General features: G+C 39.3%; 1 protein-coding gene across 1 annotated transcript in view; it reads right to left on the bottom strand.

The window, feature by feature from the left end:
* The window catches only part of HGFAC (HGF activator), a 45,450-nt gene that overhangs the window by 7,349 nt on the left and 15,501 nt on the right, over positions 1 to 22,600 (bottom strand). Inside the window, exons 6-11 of the mRNA XM_009328818.1 lie at positions 22,109 to 22,240; positions 20,601 to 20,711; positions 7,340 to 7,514; positions 4,964 to 5,049; positions 3,769 to 4,009; positions 1,024 to 1,163 (exon numbers count right to left, since the gene is read on the bottom strand). Of these exons, the coding sequence (XP_009327093.1) occupies positions 1,024 to 1,163; positions 3,769 to 4,009; positions 4,964 to 5,049; positions 7,340 to 7,514; positions 20,601 to 20,711; positions 22,109 to 22,240 (885 nt within the window). The remainder of the gene's footprint in view (positions 1 to 1,023; positions 1,164 to 3,768; positions 4,010 to 4,963; positions 5,050 to 7,339; positions 7,515 to 20,600; positions 20,712 to 22,108; positions 22,241 to 22,600) is intronic.

Below are 22,600 nucleotides of genomic sequence, written 5' to 3'. Positions count from 1 at the left end.
CTTCTGCTGCATCAGTAGAAATCACTGAGAAGGCAGAATGTGCCCCCACATCTTTCTCCCCTCAGTTTCTGCCTGCTTGATTGTTTGCAGTGGGGCACATCTTAGGAACTCTATGTTCTGCTGACCCTAGATTTGGACATTGCACCTCAGTGAGGCATGCCGAATTTCAGAGTAATTCAAAAAGTTAGATCTCAAAGTCCCAATGGTGGTTTCTGCCAGGATATTTCAGAGCAGAGTAATACCCCAAATCCTGTTTATCTCCTGGTACGCTGTGACAGAGCTCCCACCAACACAGAATCTGAATGCTCTTTACTACATACTGGAAAATATTCACCACCTGGGAAATAAAAAAAAGCCAGCACATGACTGATCTAAAATATCCCCGATGCCAGGCTATTAAATAGTCTCATAGACAAAGTGCTCACACAGCTTGATACTCCGGGGTGACGTGCCACCTTCTGCAGAGCAGATCGGAAAACAAGGAGTTGCTGTTACGTTGTCATTCTGACTCATATTATAAGGTCAATCAGAAGGGCATTTAACTTTTGACAGATAAGACAGCTGATTTTTAAATCTATTTCAGTGTAAAAAACGATTCTTAGTAAGATAGATCTTTGGAGCAGATGGAGCTATTATATTCATCTAGTCATATCCTCTATACAATACAGACAATAGAATTTTACCAAGTAATTCCTGCATCAAGCCCACAGATTCTGCTTCAGTTGAAAAAATGCCTAATCCCACAAAGACTTGAAGTGATGATGAATCTGCCATACATCTAGGTAAATTGCTCCAAAGGCTAATTATCATAATTATTTAAAATTTACAATTTATTTCTCATCTGAATTTGTCTAGCTTTCAGATGCTGTTATAACTCTGGTAGAACTAAGAACGCTCTGCACTCAAAAGCCTCTCCTAATGCCTACGATTTTTCCACTATGAAGGCAGTTTTTGACATATCAACTAAACTTGAAACTAAGTTGAGCAAACAAAAAATAAAACTGCAAGAACAAAAATACTCACCAATATCATGTTCAGTAGGGTTGAACACCGAATACTGAGGATGCAAAATGTATTTTTCTATTTCAAATGTTTGTGTTACATCAGTTGTTCTATTAAATATATGCTGACCCAGAACTACCGTAATAGTGGATTTTAGTGGGCTGTAATACAAAAGAGAGAACAAGCAATTCTGTGATTAGCAGGTCAAACAAAACTTAATTTCTAATGGCTGTGTGTCCTATGAACTGTAATAACCTCAGCTCCCCACCACATCCATTATTTACCCTCTCATAATGCCTTGACCTGTTTCCCAGGCTTCCTACCTACTGTGGGCCAGGAAAAAGATGACTAATGTTATAGCGAGTCCCAGGCTCTGTGAGTCCTGATTAGCCTAATTAAAGGCTGCTGCTCCTTGACAGAAGTAAAAGGCAAGCACAGGCACTGCTGCCCAGCTGCTGTCTGGCTAACAAGCATCTTCAGGGGCCGCGAGCACTTCTTGTTCTAGAAACTTAACTGAGTCAACCTCAACCAGACTTTGCAAATGAGTACAAAAATTACCGAGGAAGAAATGAGGGACCAAAAGATGAGTCAGTGGTGGATATCTCATTTCTCTGGGAAACCAGGCTCTTAAAATATTACAGGCGTGGGTCAAGATTTTAAAGGTGCTGGCAGACTGACAACTCAGGAACGTCTGGGCAGCTTCCACCTAAGAGCTATCACCACTTCTGCTCTGCGATTAGACTGATCTATGTTAAACCTGTTGCCTAGAATCAAAAGCAACTTGGTGGAGGAAGGTCCCAACAGCACCCTGATCTAATGGGAAAAACCACGCTCAGAGGAGAACACAGTTGTTGTAATTGACACCATCTTTTTCAGCTATTGATTGTTTACTTTTAAAAGACCACAGTTCTCTCATACCCAGTGTCCTAGGACAGACAACTAATAAGAACCAGTACAACAGTTGGGAAGAAAGGGACATTTGGGAATAATCAGAAAGTGTTTGGAAAGGCAGTAAATTCTCTAGCTTTGAAAGCAACAGAATTCAAATTTCACTCTTGCTTTAAAACCAATTTGATCTGCGTGTGCGTAAGTCTACAATGAATTTAGTTAGCAACTGTCTTCGACATCAGAGCACTCATATGTTTTGTTATCCAGTGCAGGAGCAGAAAGTATCTGCTGTCAAGCATCATGCACAGATGCAGAGTGGTCAAATCATTGCGGTTTCCCTAGTTGTGTTTCTCTGCATGAGAAGTGCCCATCAGATACAAAAACACTGTGGAGTCTCCTCCAGTACTGAGCATGAAGCAATGATCAACAGTAATGGACTTAGAGGAAAGAGATTCTGGCTAATTGCAACACAGAGAACCAGCAGCTACCCTGCAACAATAAATATGCTTATAATTAACAAAGGAAAGCACAAAGTTTATCTTTCTGTGACTGGAAAGCAAGAGGACAATAAAATATTCTTCGATCGATATGTGAGGCTAGGATTTTCTCAGTGTTCTTGCAGTGGTAAACCAACCTCCTTGAAAATCAGGTTTTGGGCGTGTAAAACAGAGTGGAAGTTTGCTTCCCAGGGTAGTATTTAGAATAGATTTTAAAGGCAATGAATGGTTATACTATGACTTACAGGTGGTTCATTCAGGAAAAGAAATAAAACAGGAGGGGTTACAGAAAAGGAAAAAAAAAAAAGTAGTTAACTGCACAGGTATCTATTGTCGCCTAGCGGAAAACAGTTGAAATTGTGGCTAACTCAGAGGTACTAAATATACGGAAGAGTGCAAATTACAATGCAGCAATTATGGAAAATCTGTATGTACCAAACCACCAGCTGGAAGTGGGTGGAAATGTCCTGAATAGCTGCCAAAGTTAGTAGCTATTTCACAACATTTGAAAAACAAATGCATTGTGGCTCGAGCTCCAAATGCTTCAGTACAGCATTCGCAATGGTATTATTAGCTCTACAAGCTATCAGTGTATGTATTCTGGCACGAGGTTTTCTGTTTCTCTTGGCTTCTTTACTATGCAAAGGAACAATGGGTATGAAATGATGTAATATTTTTCCCATCAATGTGATCAAACTGAAATCGGGGAAAGTGTTCAGCATTTGTGGAAAATTAAATATTTAGAATGAAGTAAGAGCATCCTATAGTCAATATTCTCTCCAGTGTCCCACAGCTGGAGGAAAAAAACCCTCCAAAAACCCCAAAACACCTCTCAAGGAAATCAGCCTCAAAAATTTAACAGTTCAGTTCTTCCCTTTGGCTTTTTGTAAAGCTCAGCCCACTCTATTTGTGTCAACCAATGGTAATTTATTGTCTTTAATAAATCATTGCTTGGCTCTGTCAGCCTTTTTGAACAAAACCCAGCAATGAGCATAGTCATCTCTGTTACATCTCAAAGCATGCATAAACGTTCAAAAAGGTAACTGGCAGGAAGAGAAATACTTATATCCCCTTGCAGATGCCCGCACATGCAAGCTCCCATTCTGTCCTGCTCAGCACTACCTTATTCCTTCAGTCGGGTCATTTAGCTTCTTTGAGACTCCTTAAAGAACAAGATAAGGTCTTGTGAGACAACAGGACTGCAAGTTATTTGATAGCCCATGAACTGCACCCAAATTGCCAGAAACTCCTTTTGAAACATTGGCCTTTTAAAATCCCATCTTCTTTCTCACTTGCTTCAGTTCAGGTTTGTTGTGAGTCACAAGCAGACGGTGACTATGAGGAAGAGAAGACCTACTGTCAAACTAACGGGTGAATTTACCTGTTAGCAAAGCAGTGTGCTGCTGACACAACCCAGCAAGTCTGAATAAGGCTTCCACCGCAGAAACTCTCTCCAATATAGATAGCTGCTGTCCAGGGGTGAGATCCAGGCAGAGATGAAGATCCCCCAACAATCCTAGGTCTCACAAAACTTCTTTTTTTGTGTCTTCTCCCACATGGTCTTCTGGTAACTGCAGAACTATCTACATTGTCTGGAAGTGGTGGCCTCCTTTCCCTGCTTGCTGAGATACAAAGGGATATGGCATCAAACTATAAATCCTTGTGATTTCTAAGTACTGGAACTTTTATAGGAGTCTTTAAAAGAAAGATTCATTAAATTATCATTAAACATTCACATACAACTGAATCTCATTCAGTTCCTCAGGAGACTTGCAAGACTGAACGCTATGCCTATTCCCAACAGTGGCTACACATGTACTAGTGTAAATTAAATGCATCTGTGAACATTCCCAAGACACTGTTTCATTTACCAGTACAAATATAATCTTCACTACCGGAGGAGGCCCAACAGAATGCATGATACATCACATCTTCATTTTCGGATTCTGGACTGAGTTTTGCCATTACAGTAGCAAGACTAGGACGCTTGTGTTAACATCATCTATCAAATGCATTAGAACCATAAAAGGGAACTAAAAGGACCACATTATAAACTGACTTTTCAGATTACAACTCCATTCCAAAGGTCAGCTTCAACATTAACAACAGTTAAATATTAACTTAGGGGAAGAGCAGAATCTTTAGTTTTTGGAATTAAATACTGTGTCTCATACATCTTCAGGATCCCATCCTCTATTTGCTCACAGAGGCCCATTCACTTCTCTGGGCCCGTAATTCCCTGAGTGATAACAGTTTGTACCAAAGCATTAATCATTTCTGATGTCTTGCATGTTCTAGCAGAAAATTTGGTGATACTGGGATGATTTTGATGGAAAGCAGTAGTGTGACACCGCTGTTATACAGTGTTTCGGGACAAAAATCACAGATTGTATCACAGCTCCAAAAAATGCAAAAAAAAGCTTGTTGTTGTCATTTGATTTACTGCAAAGAGTAAAATATTCAACACTCCTGGGAACAGTAGAACATTCAAAATTATACAGTGAAAGCTTGTTCTAGTATCAATAAATCTTTCGTCATTCATTCATAACATGGATTTTAAGAGAGCCTTTACATACCACAGGATGGAACGTCACAATACTCCCAAGACAAACTGTCGTCCTTCGTGATGTAACACCACGGCTTCTCATCATCATCTGGATTTCTAGTTAATTCAGGGGGAGAGTGAATTACAAGCATTAACCACACTGTTGTTCCAAACTTCCCAGAGGTTTCCTGCTTTTTCCTCTGCACCATGCAAAGGACTGACAGGACTCTCAGGTTTTGAGCCATCTGACAAAGCGCTGAAGCACCTGCTAACCCCTAAATGGGCTAGCAGCCTTTCAGTAGCGTTCTTCATGCTTAAAGCTAACCAAGTCTAAGGTTCTCTAGGACCTGAAATACAGACACATGACTAAACACCTGTAAAATTTGCCTACAAGTATTTGGATGCATGAGCACGTTCACATGGTTTAAATACAGCCCACACTGAAGTGCTTTAACAGATACCAGCTCAGCTATTTCCAGGACTAAATCCCATGGGAGAGATTCCTTTTTTAGATTATTTTTTTAAGCAAGGAAATTCCAACACAGGTAGATTCATAGAAAATCCATAACAAGAATAGCAAAAATGAATTTGAGAAGCTCAAGTTCACATTCCCTGGAGAGTCTGAGGAAATGAAAGATTACCTCAAGAAAATACTGTATTCCTCCAAAGGGGAAGAAAAAAGAATATCAGAAACAGTTTAGCCCTTTGTTACCTTGGTGTTAAACAGGTTTTGGTTTGATTCCATTACGGTTTCTCCATCGTACGGCCTAATTGTTTTTATCAACGCCATATAAGTAACCAGAAATTTGCCCAGTTACAGGGAAATTTTGAAGACCCAGGAAGATCTTCAGTAGGCCAAGAAAAATAGACAAGGTAATTCAGGGCTCCAGATGAACAGTAATTCTGATTTCAGTTGGATTTATCAGAAGCACTATCTATTGTTGTAAGGTTCTTCAATATTATTTTTTTTTTAATCTGACTGCTCTTCAGAAAAAGATTAAAGCACTTTCAAATTCTCAGAACTGAAGAAGCAACACAGGTTGAGTCATCTTCCGCCAACAATGTTTCTAAATTAGACTATTTGAAGAAGAAGATATCTGCAGGATTATATAGTGTAGCAGCGATATCCCCAGAAATTGTAACAAGCTGACAAAAAAGTGAAAAGCTTTTTTCACAGCTCTACAGAACATGAACACATCAGCTCCTACACCATTTTATTCTTTGCATTTCAAATCTGCAAGTGAATATTGTGCTTAAATGATGCAAATCAAAGGGATCAAGTTTTATCAAAGCATAAAATATGTGCCCGATAAATTGCCATGCTGGGACACCATAAATCTCATACTTAAGTGCTTGAATCAGGACCAAGCCTTGGAAAGCAAACCAATCTGGATTGAGGGAGGGTGTAGGAACTGGTTATTAGTTTGTGTTAGATAGAGAAGAGCTACTTTCCGCATGCATGCATGCTTTTTATCACCAAACAAATTAGGAAGTGCAATTTATTCTGATCTTCCTGAAATACTGGTCTAACTTCCATGTAAAAAAAAAAAAAAACCCAAAAAGGAAAAAAAAAAACAACACACCCACCCAAAAACCCAAAACCTAGACATCAACCAATAATTTATGGAGAAGCATCTGAAGTTTGCCATTTCTAGCATTTGCTCATCTCCAGGATTGTCTCTAAATGGAAACATTTCCTTTGTTTGTGGATATCCATTGATTTCATTAAGACCTCAAAGACAGAGGGAACATAAAGTGACTGGGAAGAAAGCACAAACCTATATACCACAAGCTATTTTCATTACAGCTGAACAGAAAACTTTAGCAGAAATGTAGTTTATCATATGTGTGGTTCAATCAAAATTGAAATACTGTGAAATCTTATTTTGCAATAATTTTCCTTTGGAAGAAATACAGGAAAGAAATTTGACATTCCATGTCAACATTATTGAAGTATATTGCTTTGATTTTTCATTTTCAAATAACTTTTCACTTCTGAAAATATTTTCCTTTATGTTACATATTTCACAATTTAAGAGTTAGTTAGAAATCAAAAGTTAACCATTTCAATTTGCCTAGCACATTTCTTTCTCCCTTTGGATAGTCATTTATGGAGTCACTATGGTCTCATTTGAAAAAAAAAAAAAAATCCCAGAAAAAAAAATGACCTGGAATCTCCAACATTATTTTGTGTCTAAGCTTCATTTGGCAGACCAAGCTATTGATCTAGCCTGTCTACCAGATCTTGTCTTCTGTACACTTACATCCCTTGTGTCAGGCTGTTAAAGTCAGTCTAGCTTCTCCGAGACAGGGATAACACCTGCTTTGAGATTCATGGCCCTTCTCCCTTCCACAATACATCCATCTCTTGATTTACAAATACAGGGCAAATGAGAACTTTTCTCACCTGCAGTAAGAGAATGGCCCCAAGCCAAGCTGTACTGCTTGCTCCACACTGTCGACATGTAGCTCTTGGTAAAGCAAGTCTGAATCCCAAGGCAAGCAGCTGTGTCCAGAAATGGTCGTCTTTGCCATACCTCTGTACTCTGTGCCATTGCCAACATAGCACCGATGGCTAGGAACTGGTAAAGCATAAGACACTGGTCAGGAATCAATGTTAATTACATGTTAAATACTTACTTCACAGCTGTCCCAAATGAGAGCCAGGGGGCCCAATTCTGTACAGTGCCTTTTACCTTTCACAGGAATTGAATGTATCAAATGACGATTTTTTTTTAATAAAAGAACACAAGCAGTTAAAAATTCTGTTTAAAATTAGTAGTGAGTTAGCCTTGTTTTACACATGCACAAATAACTATTCAACAAGCAGTACGGCAGAAAATTAGACCTAAAATTCATACTGCGAGGAAGTACGAAGATTTTAGTCGGCAATCTGCAGCAATGTCAGCAATATGGCTGGGATTCCTCCTGTCTAATTTTAGACACAACTGAGCTCATCACTGGAGACTCCCTTTTTAGTCAATTAAGAGAAACAGGCATTTCTAGCACCAAACTGATCCAGCCAGTTTGAGGTGACTTTTTTAAGATGAGATGAATCTTGCCATGTACTCTTGACTGCATTGACTGAATGTCCATTGAATGTCCATTGACAATAAAGGGAGCTTAAGCCAACCACCTCAGATAGAGATATCTGTGTTGTAAAGCAGTGAAAACAATCCTGCCCTGCCAGTAAGTGCTTAAAAGGCCTGATTTTGGAAAATACTTCTTTACATATATATACACTATGTCCATGTTGCTACATATTGCAAATACATAAATTTTGCAAAAATTTAACAAGTGGGTTGAATTTTCTTATTCAAAACCCATTTCTTTGTCACCTGCACATGGGTTATTTCTTCAGATAGGCCTGACACATACATATTCTATGACCTGTATACTCAGCTGCCAAGATCTGTCAACAGCGCATACCAGCATTATGGCTCAAAAACATATGGGGATGCATTTGTATACAAATAGCTACACTGAGCAGAAAGTCTACACCTCAAAACACAGCTCAGAGTATCCCAAAGGAAACACAAAACCATCTAATGTACAAAGAGGATTAATTGTGACCTAGCCTCCGAGGGTTTCTTATCCCAGCCATGTCAGTGTGACTTATCCTTGACATCTGCAAGACCAGTGGAATCTTCTTCTAAACCTATAAACATACTTAAATATATAGCATCATGGTATTCCTTTACTGTTGAAAAACACACTGAGGATTATCTATCACACTACACAGTGTGGACAGCTAATGCCAAAGATCTGTTTATTTTGACAGAATAAGGTGACACATGAACCAGGGAATATAACCAGCACTGAAATAGTGAATCGCAGCAATGAACTGCTGTTGTCAATTATCCTTTCAAGTCATCAGTGGAGCAACAGACCTCAAAACCACAAGCAAGCATATGGCATAAATTTGGGAGCTGGAGGTCAAGAAGTTTGGTGCAAGAACTTCAGTGTGAGTCAGCATACAAATACTTTGCAAAATTTGTTTTCTAGCTTGGGCTGGCAGACACTTCTGAGATGGTGAGACAACATTTTCTCTCACCCACCCCCTGAATCAAATTCCCTTTATTTCAATAACTGTGAACATAACATTAAATCAAACTCATATTGTAACAACCATAATCTAGGAGCTCACAGAAAATAATTTGTCTCTCATTTGTGTTGCTAGCAATAGTAACCATCTCTTGGCAACCCTGCCGTTTATCTTCTGGGCAAGTTGCAAGTTACGCTGCTTTGTTTGCCTGAAACAGTGTCATCAAAATACCACCATCATGCTGTATGCCGAATTCTTTGATTTATCCAAGGAAGTGCCAGGTGCTGTTTTTATTTGTACTGTATTTATTACATTCAGAAATTATTTAGACCACTTTTATGAGGATGAAACGAGATTCTGTTTCAGTGCAGAACATATTCTGCAATACCAATGGTTTGGACATCTTGCAGATGGTGTTTACAAGTTGTGCTCATCCTTGTCAGGCTTAAAATCCAATGCATCTCTGTTTCGTCAGGCCTGCCAGCCATTGCTAAAGCTGCCAGAAGTTTATAACTGGAAGACTTTGGTCCCTTTCTAAATCATCCCTCATGTTCTCCTCCTGTAACTAAGAAGCTTGGAATACATATTGCACTTGTTGAGAGGAACAGTAATATCTCTCTGACAGTTTTTTGTTTCTTTTTGGGAGTATTTAAGGAGTATTTTGGGCACAGGAGTAAAGTGACTTAATCTTATACCTTGTGGAGAAGCATCTAGGTTAACACAGTTGTTTCACTAGTAGCTTTCCATCGGTCTATTCTCCACTCCAGCAAGCTTCGTTTGACTGGCTTGCAGTAGCACCACGGTACCCACATCACAGCTCATTAAAGGGCACTTCATTATGTATCTAAGGCCATTAAGAAGTAGATGCAAAACCTAACACATTTTATCACCTATAACTCAAAACAAACAGTTTTCAAAAAAATCTCTGAAACTATTGCAGTTGTATAGATCTTTTGTTTCTAATACTCTTTTTTGAACTGTTGCAGCACTGGAAAACCTTTTTCCATCTTTGTCAGAAACAGTGTGTAGGTGGTCTGCTTTCAGCAGTTCTTAGTGGATTGCTCTGACTGGGAATTCTTCATTCTCAATTCTTTATACCTTCTGCAACTTCTCATAAATCTGAAACATATTTATTTTCTTATGTGGAAGAAAGTAATGGAGGACATAATATATATTTTTTTCTTATTCGTTCACTTCCCTGCGGTACTGCCAATCACTATGTTAAGAGTAGAAATGGCCTAAACTTTCAGATGATGAAAGTTTTGATGCAAATGCAGATCCAAGTTACTCTGCAGACCTATGCCACTGTTCGTTTCTTTTCAGAAAAAAAAAAAATCATTAACATTTAAAACTAGAAATAATTTCCTGTTATGATTTTTTTTTAAATTCAGGAGCTTTACATAGCTCACATAAAACATTCTAGTTGTGTTAGGATGGCATATCTTATCAGCATGTCACACCGATTCTTTGCCTTTTAATTTTTCAGTAAAAAGCAGTTTCGGGTCCTAAAATTAAAAGCAACCTGAAATAGCAGTTATCCAACCAGTTCTAACTGCTAACTTCCTGAAAACATTTCACAAGACTTTTTGTCACCAGATCTTGTTTCAGGTTCTGTAGTTACATACGTGAACGGTTTTATGAGTTTCTTTTGGAAGTCTTTCTGTAGAAAACAACATATCTTTTAGATTTGCTTTTCCCCCAAACATCTCATCAGCAATTTACCTAATGTTTTTGAGCTTTGATGGTTTTTTGAGCTTTTTTCCTTCCAGATATGCGTAAGCTGTTTCATTCTGTTAATAAAAATACATTTTTCCCCTGATGGTCCTAATCCTCGGACAGGACAGGTTTAAGTTACCCTTTCATTCAGTAATACTTTGTTTTATCCCTGACCAACCTGTAATGCTTTTATTAAATACAATATTAGATGAATTTCTGTATCAGCTGATGGCAGGAAGGGAGAGGAGGGAAGAGGAGAAGGACACAAGTCCCCTTTCTGCTTACAATTGCCTTTACAGGAGGTCTTCTCCAGTGTCTTAATTATCCGTTATCCAGATGGAAGAGTTCTTTAGAAAATCATAAACTAAAGCAAAACCTTGGTGGAATTAGGAGAACATCCTCCGTCCGGAGCTTCCCCGGACCACATGTCCACTCCTATTGCAGTGCCACAGAAAGCTCCAGAGCCAAAGGCTTGAGTGCCTGCCCTACATCCCCCACACTGGTCAGAGAGCATTTCAGCACTCGCTAGGTAGCAGCTGGTTTGCAAGACAGGGCATTCATATCTCTCTGAAGCCTTTCGAATATGTCTATCAATGTATATTTCCACCTGATCCTGTTTCATCTATTAACAATGAAGATGAATAGCAATGGACAATGAAATTTTATGCCTCTGCATAAGCTTATTGCTAACATTGCCTCAGCATTGCAGGATGCATTGCTCTCCAAGGCATCCTTTACAAGGGTGTAAGTCAAGTTTCCTTCCTACAGGAGCTCAGACTCGTCGGATGCCTGCAGAAGGGTCCATCTTTTCTTGATTCACTTAGAATTTCCCTGATCTCCTTTCCCCGGGTAGCAGTGGGGTGCCCTCAGAGATGAAAGGTGTGAAAGTCTTTGATTTCAGGGAGCTGCCCTTCCCCCGCTGCAAGTGCAGCTAGCCACTAGTCTGAGCTGGCAATAAACATGTGACAGAAAGGAGTCTCCAGTATTCATAGAGATTGCTCTTTATCTCGCTTCGTCAGATAAAGCACTGAAACCCCCCAGGTACTCTGAAAGCAACAAGGCAAATATTCCTGTGCAAAATGAAACAAACATCACGCAGAGAACTTTGAAGGACATCCATATTAACCTAGCACTGCTCCAAAGGAAGATTTGGTTTATCTTTCAGCGGCTCCCTGTGCCACTGAAAATCTCTGTAAATATCTAGGAAGGTGGTCAGGTGGGCATAGACTGCACTGAAGAAAGCAGTTGCCACCTTTTTCACTCTTTAATGATGAGAATGTGAAGTCTAATGCATAGGGGCAGGAGATTGCATGGCAGCAGCCCCGGGACTGGACTGTTCCTGGCTTGAAGCAAATTGCTTCACATTTTCATGCACTAATACCTGTCTGTGAAAGTGAGAATAACAGCACCCACTGTAGCTTTCAGAGTTTGCAAATTAATGAACATAAACCACAACTGAAGTATAAGGGAAGCTATACATCTATATAGCTATATTTCTATATAATTCAATCATACATTTACAGTATTTATCTAGATTTCAGTATTTCTGTTTGGGCTTATGATTTAATACAACAGCAGATAATGCATGTCACTAATTTATAACAAATAACTGATGCAAATAGTTGTGCTGCTTTCTGGTTCATTGAATAACAATAAAACCTCTGGACTGACAGCACCTAAGACTGCAATAAATCCCTGCTGAAACCGTAGCCTGATTATGAAACACACAAAAAATTTGTCTGAGCCAAAAACTAGGCAGAAATGTGGAAAAATTGGCATCCTTTTGTAATGAATTAAATGTAATAGAAACTTACCATGTAAAACAAGGATGGATTTAAGGCTGGGAAAACAAAGTGATTTATATAGCACAAAAGATCTGTTTAAGTTGCATCCTGACATAGGGGTGGCACACTCCATTCACTGGAACAATTTATTTTTTAATATATTTCTTCTCCAAAGTATCTTTGTACCTTCGTACCTGCAAATACTTAGATCAACTGAGCTAAAATTGAAGAGATTTATGTTTGTTATAAAAGCTAATGTACAAATCTACCTTCTAAGTTGAATTCTTTCATATAAAGGTTTAAATCCAGAAATGTATAAACTCTGCCAGTATTTTCTTAGAGCTTAGAAAAGTAATATCCTAGATAAAAGGAAGGGCTGGCTCTTTTTCCATTTCATTTTTCTATTGTTTATCTTCAATTCTAGCACAATAGTTACGATTTACAGAGTCATAAATGCAATCAAATAGGTAAGTATATAGAGCTAAAAGGAGCAACGTATTTAGGAAATAGGTTGTCAATAGGTAGGGGAAAGAAATTCCAGCAGCAAGCAAATCTCAGTGCTATATTACTTTGACAGCGAAACAACCTGTTGCATGGACTACCTTATGGGACTTTCAAGAGTACCTGAGTGCCTAATTCACAGTGAAAGCTTTCATTCTTTTGAATATACTTGTATGTCCTTATGTGTTAAGAGTATAACCCAAGATAAGTCTCTGGACAGGAAAAGAAACAGACTGTATAGCAATTAACGATGGTCAGTGGATGGGCAGTTGCTCTGTAGAGAGCCAGTAATGAGAAGGGGGCCCCTGGAGCACCTGAAGCACCCAACGTGGGCTGGTGGGAGAAAGCAGGCAATGGGGGAGACAAACAATGCAATGGAGATTTCTGCAGTTATCCAAAGGGTGAGCTGAAAGCCTGTGAGCTGCTGTGCCACGTCTACCGCATCTTCCCTTCAACCGCCTTCCTAACTGGCAATTATACAGCAAAACAGATTGCATGGATTAAAAGATGTCTGTCCCTTCACATTTCAAGAGATGTGCCCTCTATAAAACGTAATTAAGTGATACCACTGTCATGTGTCAAATAAATCAAAAATAGGATTAAAAACACCTTTATGGCCTTGAATTAACCAGCACCCAATAACTAACGCTGCTGCCAAGTCAGGCACCCTATCGTAAGAGTAAGGACTAAGCAACCGCTCCATATGAGCAGCTGCTAATATTAATCATATTAGTTTATACTAGGATTACAACAAAGACTTGTCATCTAAAAAGGCACCGCTGTAGGAGCACAGAAGGCACCACAGAAACCTTAGTGCCCACCAACATCTGAAAAAAAAGCATTTTTTTGTAAAAATTGAGTCCTCTGTTGATCTCCAACCTACTCCTGTCTCTGACTGGAGAAATTTTTGCCTATTCCTTGGTATTTGCCTTATCGCTCAATCCTTATAGAGTTAATCTTTGCTATATGCTATACTGCTGACAGTATAGCTCATTAGCTTTCTCCTCTTTAGGCCACATTTGCCAAGATGTCAAGTGTAAAGGACTAATCCATAACCTCCATGCATACAGTGCTCCCTTCTTCACTTGCATTTTTCTCTGTATCAGCCAAAATCTTTATAATAATTCCTAACTCTATAAAAAAAAACCTGGGAGATCAGTGGCATCTCTATTGTTGCTCACATCTATCACCTCCATAAACGACACCTTATAATTATCATTTTGTGAAGCCATAGTTATTGCTAGTCTCCTGTCCACCATCCCCTATATTGGCACTATCTTAGTGCAGTGAATCAGAGGTGGGTTCTCAGTTGATAATGCCATGCTCACTCAATTCTTCATCTTCCAATTCCTCCTACCATTTATCATTGCAGGTGGTAGTCTACTAGACCTAGTTTTTCTCCATGGAACTCCAGCATTATTTGAATTATTTTGAAATAATTCAAAGTCTGATAAAAATCCAACCTGCCCTTACAATTTTCTGCAAGGTTAATAACCTTGCCTTATTAACACTTGCCCTGCCCTCATGCAACCTCACAAGGGACCCATAAAACTTTACCCCTGCAAACCATGTAGTCACCTCTCCAAGCCATATCAAACCATAATGATGGGTTTTTGTCTGCTATTCCATCCATTATTCCACAACCATGGAGGAAAACTAACCTTATTCTTCTCCATCCTAGTTTTATTACAAATTCCAATGCTCCACACATGCAAACAACAAGCAGCATCTCAGCCCCACTTACAAATCCTCTTCGACTCTTAGTAGCAGACCTACTTATCCAAGCTCAGTGGGGGACTGACTGGTTGAATACTCACTTATCATTGTCAGCCAGCTGACCTTGTTATTATACTTCACCCTATTTCTTTTTTTTCCCCCTGGGATCCTAGCAAATAAAAAATCAAACACTAATCCAAAAGCATTCTAGTAGATTATAGAATAACATTGGTAAACATAAACCAAAAAGTTAAGACATTATCTTCTTCTCACTGTCTTCTTCAGAAGAAAAAGATTTAAAACTTTCCCTCCAGCCTTCAGAGCTGAATTTCCTTTACTAAAGTACCTTTTTTAGTAGAAAACTGTAAACACCCTATTTCAGTAAATCAACTGCTAAAAAGGTGGGTTTGCTGTCTTTTTTACTTCTTCTATTACCTCGAACTCCCCCAGTTTAACCCCCAAAGATGTGGCCAAGAGGGTTTTTTTCTGTATGTAATTATATATTCAGCTATCCTGTCATCTTCCTTTTCTAAAAAATCTTCAACCTACTTCTGACATACAACAACACATCTCCTTATATAACCATAAACCTTCCACAATTAACATTCCCACTCACACTTTCTTTAAAGCTATGGCACCCCTCTAATTCTATTACCCATAGCCTAACTAGGAAAAAAAACCACTAGAAAACAGAAAGAGTTTTCAAAAATACCTTCAACAAATTCATACTTCATCATGACAAAAATACTAGCAAAAACATTATTGCTACCTAAACCTCAATCCAAAGAAACCTCAAAACATATAATCCCCTGTGCAGTCCTCCCAATACTCTTAAACCTACCATCTGCTGTAACCCACAGCCACAGTGACACAAATCCAAACAGGCTTTCCATGTGCCTGCTTTCTACCTCTTCATTAGTTTAATCATGAAAAGTACCAAAATCTGCCACAACTCATCCATCCCACTGATGTACTTTATTACACGGCTACCTTATTTTTACAAATAGTTTCTCGAGAACAGATCCTGAGCTGTTGCTGAGTCCTAACACAACAAACAGGCCAGAAATAAACCCAGCAAGCCAGCAAGAACATTGTACCACCCAATGATTAAGTTAATTCTACACCCTAAAAATCCAGTTAAAAGCTGACAAACCATTGGAATATGTAGTGTTAAACCCAACCTCAGTTATCCAGATATGACTACCAGCTATTCATCTGATCAACAGTAACACAACAAAGCCACCTATATAGACTAAATGAATCAGGAAGGTTGGAAGAGACCTCCAAGATCATCGAGTCCAACCATCAACCCAACAACACCATGCCCACTAAACCATGTCCCTAAGCGCCTCATCTACCACCTCAATCCAAAGAAACCTCAAAACATATAATCCCCTGTGCAGTCCTCCCAATACTCTTAAACCTACCATCTGCTGTAACCCACAGCCACAGTGACACAAATCCAAACAGGCTTTCCATGTGCCTGCTTTCTACCTCTTCATTAGTTTAATCATGAAAAGTACCAAAATCTGCCACAACTCATCCATCCCACTGATGTACTTTATTACACGGCTACCTTATTTTTACAAATAGTTTCTCGAGAACAGATCCTGAGCTGTTGCTGAGTCCTAACACAACAAACAGGCCAGAAATAAACCCAGCAAGCCAGCAAGAACATTGTACCACCCAATGATTAAGTTAATTCTACACCCTAAAAATCCAGTTAAAAGCTGACAAACCATTGGAATATGTAGTGTTAAACCCAACCTCAGTTATCCAGATATGACTACCAGCTATTCATCTGATCAACAGTAACACAACAAAGCCACCTATATAGACTAAATGATTCAGGAAAAGGCTTGGCAGCTAATTAAACAGAATAAAGATACCCCACTAACATACCCTCCAATAAATCAAGAATAAACCTAAAAATACAAATGAGACCCCCAAATTTGCTAACCCACGCCTAAAAACAGTACCAAAGCAATGGTAAGGAGAAGGAAGTGCTTTTACCCAGGAAATGGGGCAAAATATATATTAGTTCCCACTTGCATGTCAACTAATGCCGATAGTGTGAATGCAATGGTGGGTTTTCGACCACAGAAACCTAAAGGCACCAATCCCTTAAAAAAAAATTCTACATCTCCTTCCTTCACCTTCCAACTCCCTTCAACATCTGCATAAATGGTTATTATAATGAATTGTCTGTCCTCTGGCCAAATAGCTCCTCCTCTTCCATTAGCTGTGTGTCCTTCTGTATTCACCCAACATCTCTACCATGGCTCCTATCTGTTCAAAGAACCATCAAATGTCAAAGTAATTTTACAATTACACATTTATAACTGTTTGCCACAAGTTTTCACCTCCAACGAAGCTAAAAATGTCTGAAGTTAAACATCTCCCAAAAAATTCCCTCTCCACTCCCTATGCCAACTTGGGCCAGAGATGAAATATCACACTCACATCCTTCTCAGGTTTCACTGCTTCCTCACATTTATCACTGCCAAAGTGGCTGGGTCTGGACCCTTTTTGTAACTTTCTCTGTCCAATAAGACAACTATTGCTACTCAGGGTTCAATAATTAATTCTGAATTTTCAGTTAAAGCCTTGATTCAGAGCTCTCTTAGCAAGAACTCTGTCTCCAAAGTGAATACAGTTACTCTCTTAATACAAAATCCTTATTTCTGAAAATAAGTGCATATTTAAGTGCAATTATTATGAATTAAACTTAATTAAAAATGGATCATTGAATAATTTTAAACAGCAGCTGTTTGGGGAGGGATTTGTTGGTGATGTATCTAATTTCCTTTGAAATTAACCTTCACTGAAATCTTATGCATATAAACTGTGTTAGAACATTTTTTAAAATGGTAGTTCTTTCTTTAGTACTGAAGGTTTCTTCTTTAAGGGCTAGAAAATAATGTATTAACACAAAGAATAGAAATCTATATTAGAAACCATCTTTTGTATATCAATCTCCTTTGTTATAGATATCTCCTATGTTACGTTTACCACCTCTCATATTTTTTTTTAAGTCAGCTCATAATTTGCCAGTAACAATAGCGTGGCCATTATGATAATGGCTAGCCAATATATATACACATATATATAATGATTGTTTGCAAGAGAATTTTAAGAACAGTGAAAAGATGATTTTTGAATACTGACAGGGACCCTGTAGTCCAAAAAAAGAAACAACTGATGGACAGATAAATAGGTATCTGTAAAATCACAAAAGTTATGATTATTCTCTTTTACTCACTGTTCAAAGGGGTGAAATGAAATTACCAGGCAGTAGGTTTTAAGCTAACAATAGAAAATACTGTTTCTCATCACATCTATTTAAATTCTCGAACTTCTTGACACGGCATGCTGTGAAAAGCAAAAGCGTAAAGGAGTTCTGAAGAGTTTAGACAAATTCATGGAAAACAGGTAAAGGTCTATCAAATATGATGGTCCAGCTGTCTGCTAAGAAAATCCTCAAGCAGGAGAAGTATTTCTCAGTAATTTCCTGCTATTTACATTACTCCTCAGTCATCCTCTACTTTGCCAGTGCTCGAGTCACAGTGGTACTTAGACTTGTGAGCTGACCTAGGATGGCAATTCTTTTATTAATATTTGTGAGTTTGACGTCAAGATAAATTAGCTGGTTTTCCATTAGAAACATACGAAGACTGATTATTCTTTGTAGAATTCAAGGGCAGAGGACATCAGAGAGACCTCAAACACATCACAGCCCAATAACATTTTGGGGTACTTACTGTTTATTAAATTGATTGTGGGGTTGGTTTTTTTTTTTAAAGAAGACATTTTTGCATCACAATTTGGGTTTAAGGTTGCCTCTATAAATGAATAATTTAGAATAAAGTACATTTTGGAGACACTGTAACTTTCTCTGAATCAAGCATTATAACCATAAGCTATTCAGACTAAAGAGTAACCTCACAATTCAGTCCTGTTGGACAAGAGAAACTATACAAGACAGTAAAAAGGAAAACAGAGAAAAAAAGCCAGCTGTGCTCACAGCATCAAATTGAAGGTTGAAGAAAAAATTAATCTGACATATATTTAAAAATCCGTTCTATGTGCTCTGAGAGCACAAGCTCCCAGTGCTTTCACCAGAATGCAATTGCCTTCGTGTGGTGATACTACCAGGTCTATAGACCCCAGCACTGATTTATTCGCGTTAGTTTAGAATGACTAAATCCTAGCAAAGAGTTTTTTTCATTTTTAAACTTGTTTGCAAGGCCTTGACACATAAACACAATCCTTCAGTTCCCGTTTTGTGTGGGAGTGTTAGGCAGCTGAACGCAGATGGATGGTAAGCATCTGAAGCCATTTGTTTAGCAAACCAAATGTTTGCTTTATTATTTTCAAGTAATCAGAGAGCACCTGCTTATTTCTTGTTCTAAGCTAGTCAGACAGAAACCAGTATTACAGCTATAACACTGTCATCCTGATATTTATAATCCAGGCCCTGCTGCGTGGATGTTTATGCACAGCGTTGCCGCTTTGGGCAGGGGAAGCTGATAACGAAATAGGAATTTGAAAAGCAGTTTCATGTGAAGATGAGCAGCGCGCAGGCCTCCCTGGGACGCCAGGTCACACGCGTGCCGTGCACACGCAGCCCCTCAGCCAAGTCATCGCAGCAGCATTCGCAAAGCCTGGGACAAATCTCACGAGGGCAGCTAAAGAACAAAAAAAACAGAGCTACAATATCACTCCTTAGGGCGGGACTTAAAACGGTCACAAGCCCATTTTGCACGATTCATTGGGTACCTGGTGAGTGAAGGTTCAGGACCAGTTCATACGCCATTCAATTTGCCAGTTCACTCCTGCTATTTATTATTCTAGCTGCACTGCTGGTCTCCCAAATGGATTTTTTGTTTCCAGGGTGAATAGATGGCTACAGCATTTGTTAACCGTCAGAATAACAAAAAAGAATACCAGATAACAATTCATACGCTAGTGTTCGTTACCATTTTTTTTTACCTCAGCACCCATTAGGACAAACTAGGTGCCCGCCATAGCTACCAGGAGTCCTGCCTTCAATTTCGATGAGACCTGGGGTTTATGTACTCAGAAAGACGTAGCCAGTGAGTTGTTGGGATCACAGGCTGGTATGACTGAAGGTCTGTTATAATTTATGCCTAACACCTGCTGTATATTTGAAAAGTAGCCACTAATACAATGAAGATTTAGTGTGCAGGTAAGCTTTACAAGCAGATTTAACCCCTGCAGCGAGAAATGTTAAATCTTCTAGAGGAAAGTTATATCAAAAACTGTGTTCTCTAATAAGAAGCCACACAGAACTAACACATAGGCTCCAAAAGGCAGATTTCTCTGCCCTGACCCACCAGTGAAAGTAAGGATTTTTAGGTAAGCTGTACTGGGCTAAACATACTATTAATTTAATGTACAAGGTAACCCAAACAAAGGGTGTGCATTTTATTTTTATCTACTTCCCACAAGAATCTAGTTGCTACCAAATACAGTCAGCTGCTAGATTTTGTCAGAGCATAAATCCCTACTTTATGAGGGGACGGGGTAAGACGCATGGATCTGTGGGGAAGCATTTGCACCAGAGTACAGCTCTGCGACTGATCCTGCAAAACAGAAACACGCGCTCATTTTATGGGCACGAGTAATTGGATTAAAATGTCTGTGTTTAATTTTCCATAGAGTTAAGGACATAAACAAATATTTTTAGAATCAGGGTCTCGGCGGTGAAGAGCGTGTTATGTTTTACACTGGAGGAATGCATTAAACGCTTGTTCTGTGTGACTCTTCAGTTACTACAAGAAATGTCCGCAAAGGCAGAATAGAACACAGAGGCAAAAAACACCAGCTTCACATCCAGATGAAAACTCCAAATTCCCTGCCCGATGGTAGGTTGTTATACTCACCAATATTGCAATACTTTCCTGCATAATTTCCTTTGCAATCACATACTATTTTCCCACTGAAGATAACCATTTTGCATTCTCCACCATTCATGCAAGGATCACGAACACAACCTACAAGCAGAAACCAAAGATGAAACCAAAGGTACAAACTATTCAAGAGAATCTGTCCATTTAACTTACTTTAGTACGCCTTCTCCATGCATATACATTTTGGGGAAGTTTTTCCTTTTTTACTCATCTCAGACCTCCACTTGATATAAATTGAAGAAAAGGAAACTCTGCTGATTTCTGCCCACTGAGGTCTGTCTTACTGTTTTTACTTTTATTGGATAATGTCAGCCTAGCTATTGAAAAATATTATCAATGAATAATAAGTAAAATGGGGGTGGTGATTATTATTACTAGTGGTGATGGTGACGGCATTAGCATTTCTTTCTGTACAGAGGGTTCTGCCAATTCCAAGTTTGCCACTGAGCTGCATTAAAATTTATAATAGCGTACCTAGCAGGGAGCTCAGTTAAATATTTAGGATCTGTGATTGGGAAGTATTAAGTCTTATCAAATTTCCCAACTCTCCCATGGGCTCCCAATGTCGTAGAAAGCCACCGACTCTCTCCATGCTTTAGTTTCCAGTTCTGTAAGGTGGGAATAAAAGCACCTACCTATTTCAAAGGGCTCTTTTACTCAGTACTGTAAGTTACTTGGGAGTCTGGGCAGGGTAAAAGTCAGCCAAACTGAACAACAGAATAGCCATACCAGAGCACACATATAGGTGAGGCATATGGTTTGCTTCCCACCATCTCTCCTTCCAAAAAGGAGGTGCCATGCTGGCTTCATCAGACAAGTGACAACCCAAAGCACATGCCCTGCAGCTAGTTGGCCAGCTGTGTCGGGCACCTGGCAGCCCCAAAACAAGGAGGAGGCTTCATAACATAAGTATAACCCCAGCCAGGAATGGGTATGTTGGGCCAAAAATCACGGGGACTCCGGGGTCGATGCAGGGCATATAGGATCCTGGAGGCGGATAGAGTTTACCTGATGGCAACTCAAGAGTGGAATAGGCTTGGGAAGAAAACCCAGGGGTGAAAGAGCGATATGAAGCGATTGTAGATGCGCAGGGGAAGTGCAGAGGAGGGTGTGCCTCTCGGGCATGTTACAGTTTTGGAGGAGAAATTTTACCACTTCTACTATATAATCTGTTGCATATTTTTACACATGCAGTTCAGAACTGCATCCCTCTCAAAGAAAACACTGAGGTGTATCCCTAAAATTCAGCTTAATGCATATAGTTGCTTCCTCAAAGAAGGATGGACATGTTGAAGTGATTTCCTGGGTCAGCATTAGTGCTTACACATGGAAAGGAAAGCTAAAATGTTCTCTTTGGGGGGGGGTACCTGAGCTGCAAGAGCAGCATTACTGTGTATAACACCACTGAGGCTTTGATATCCTTACTGTCATTTATCTCCGCTCTCTGCAGGCCACAGCTGTAATACAAAATAGTGCCTTACTTTTGTGTTTGACACTCTCGCACTCGATCTGGCCATTCACACACACGCACTGCTCCACAGCTCCTTGTTGGACTCTTGACCAGCTCATGCCCACATCAAAGAACTCGTAGAGACTGTTGTCAAAACATTTCTCTGAAACACAGTTTAAAAAACAACACAAGCTTTCTGAGGTTATTTCTTGCAAGGAATGGCACCACAGCCTCCATCATTCCCTGCTCATCCATTTTTTCCTGTTGAGCAGGCACGTGTTTGTTGACAGTGTTTCTCAAGCAAGCCAGCCTCCATAGTGTGGAGGCACTAAGCCACTATAGCAGCAGCTCCAAGGACCTTGAGGCAGAGGTGGCTTTCTCCTAAAGCCCTGTGAGCATGACAGCATCACCATTACTTAAGCCCCTCCAAAAGTTCATTCAGCAAACACAAAAAATAAAATCAGTGGTATATACTTGTGTCTGTCCCACTTTACTGCATCATCCACAGATGATGGGCTGTGCT

This window comes from Pygoscelis adeliae, unplaced genomic scaffold (genome assembly GCF_000699105.1).
Source record: "Pygoscelis adeliae isolate BGI_AS28 unplaced genomic scaffold, ASM69910v1 Scaffold66, whole genome shotgun sequence".
In the NCBI taxonomy this organism is placed as follows: Eukaryota; Metazoa; Chordata; class Aves; order Sphenisciformes; family Spheniscidae; genus Pygoscelis; species Pygoscelis adeliae.
The sequence above is the reverse complement of the archived record's forward strand: the minus strand, read 5'-3'. Positions and strand labels throughout refer to the sequence as shown.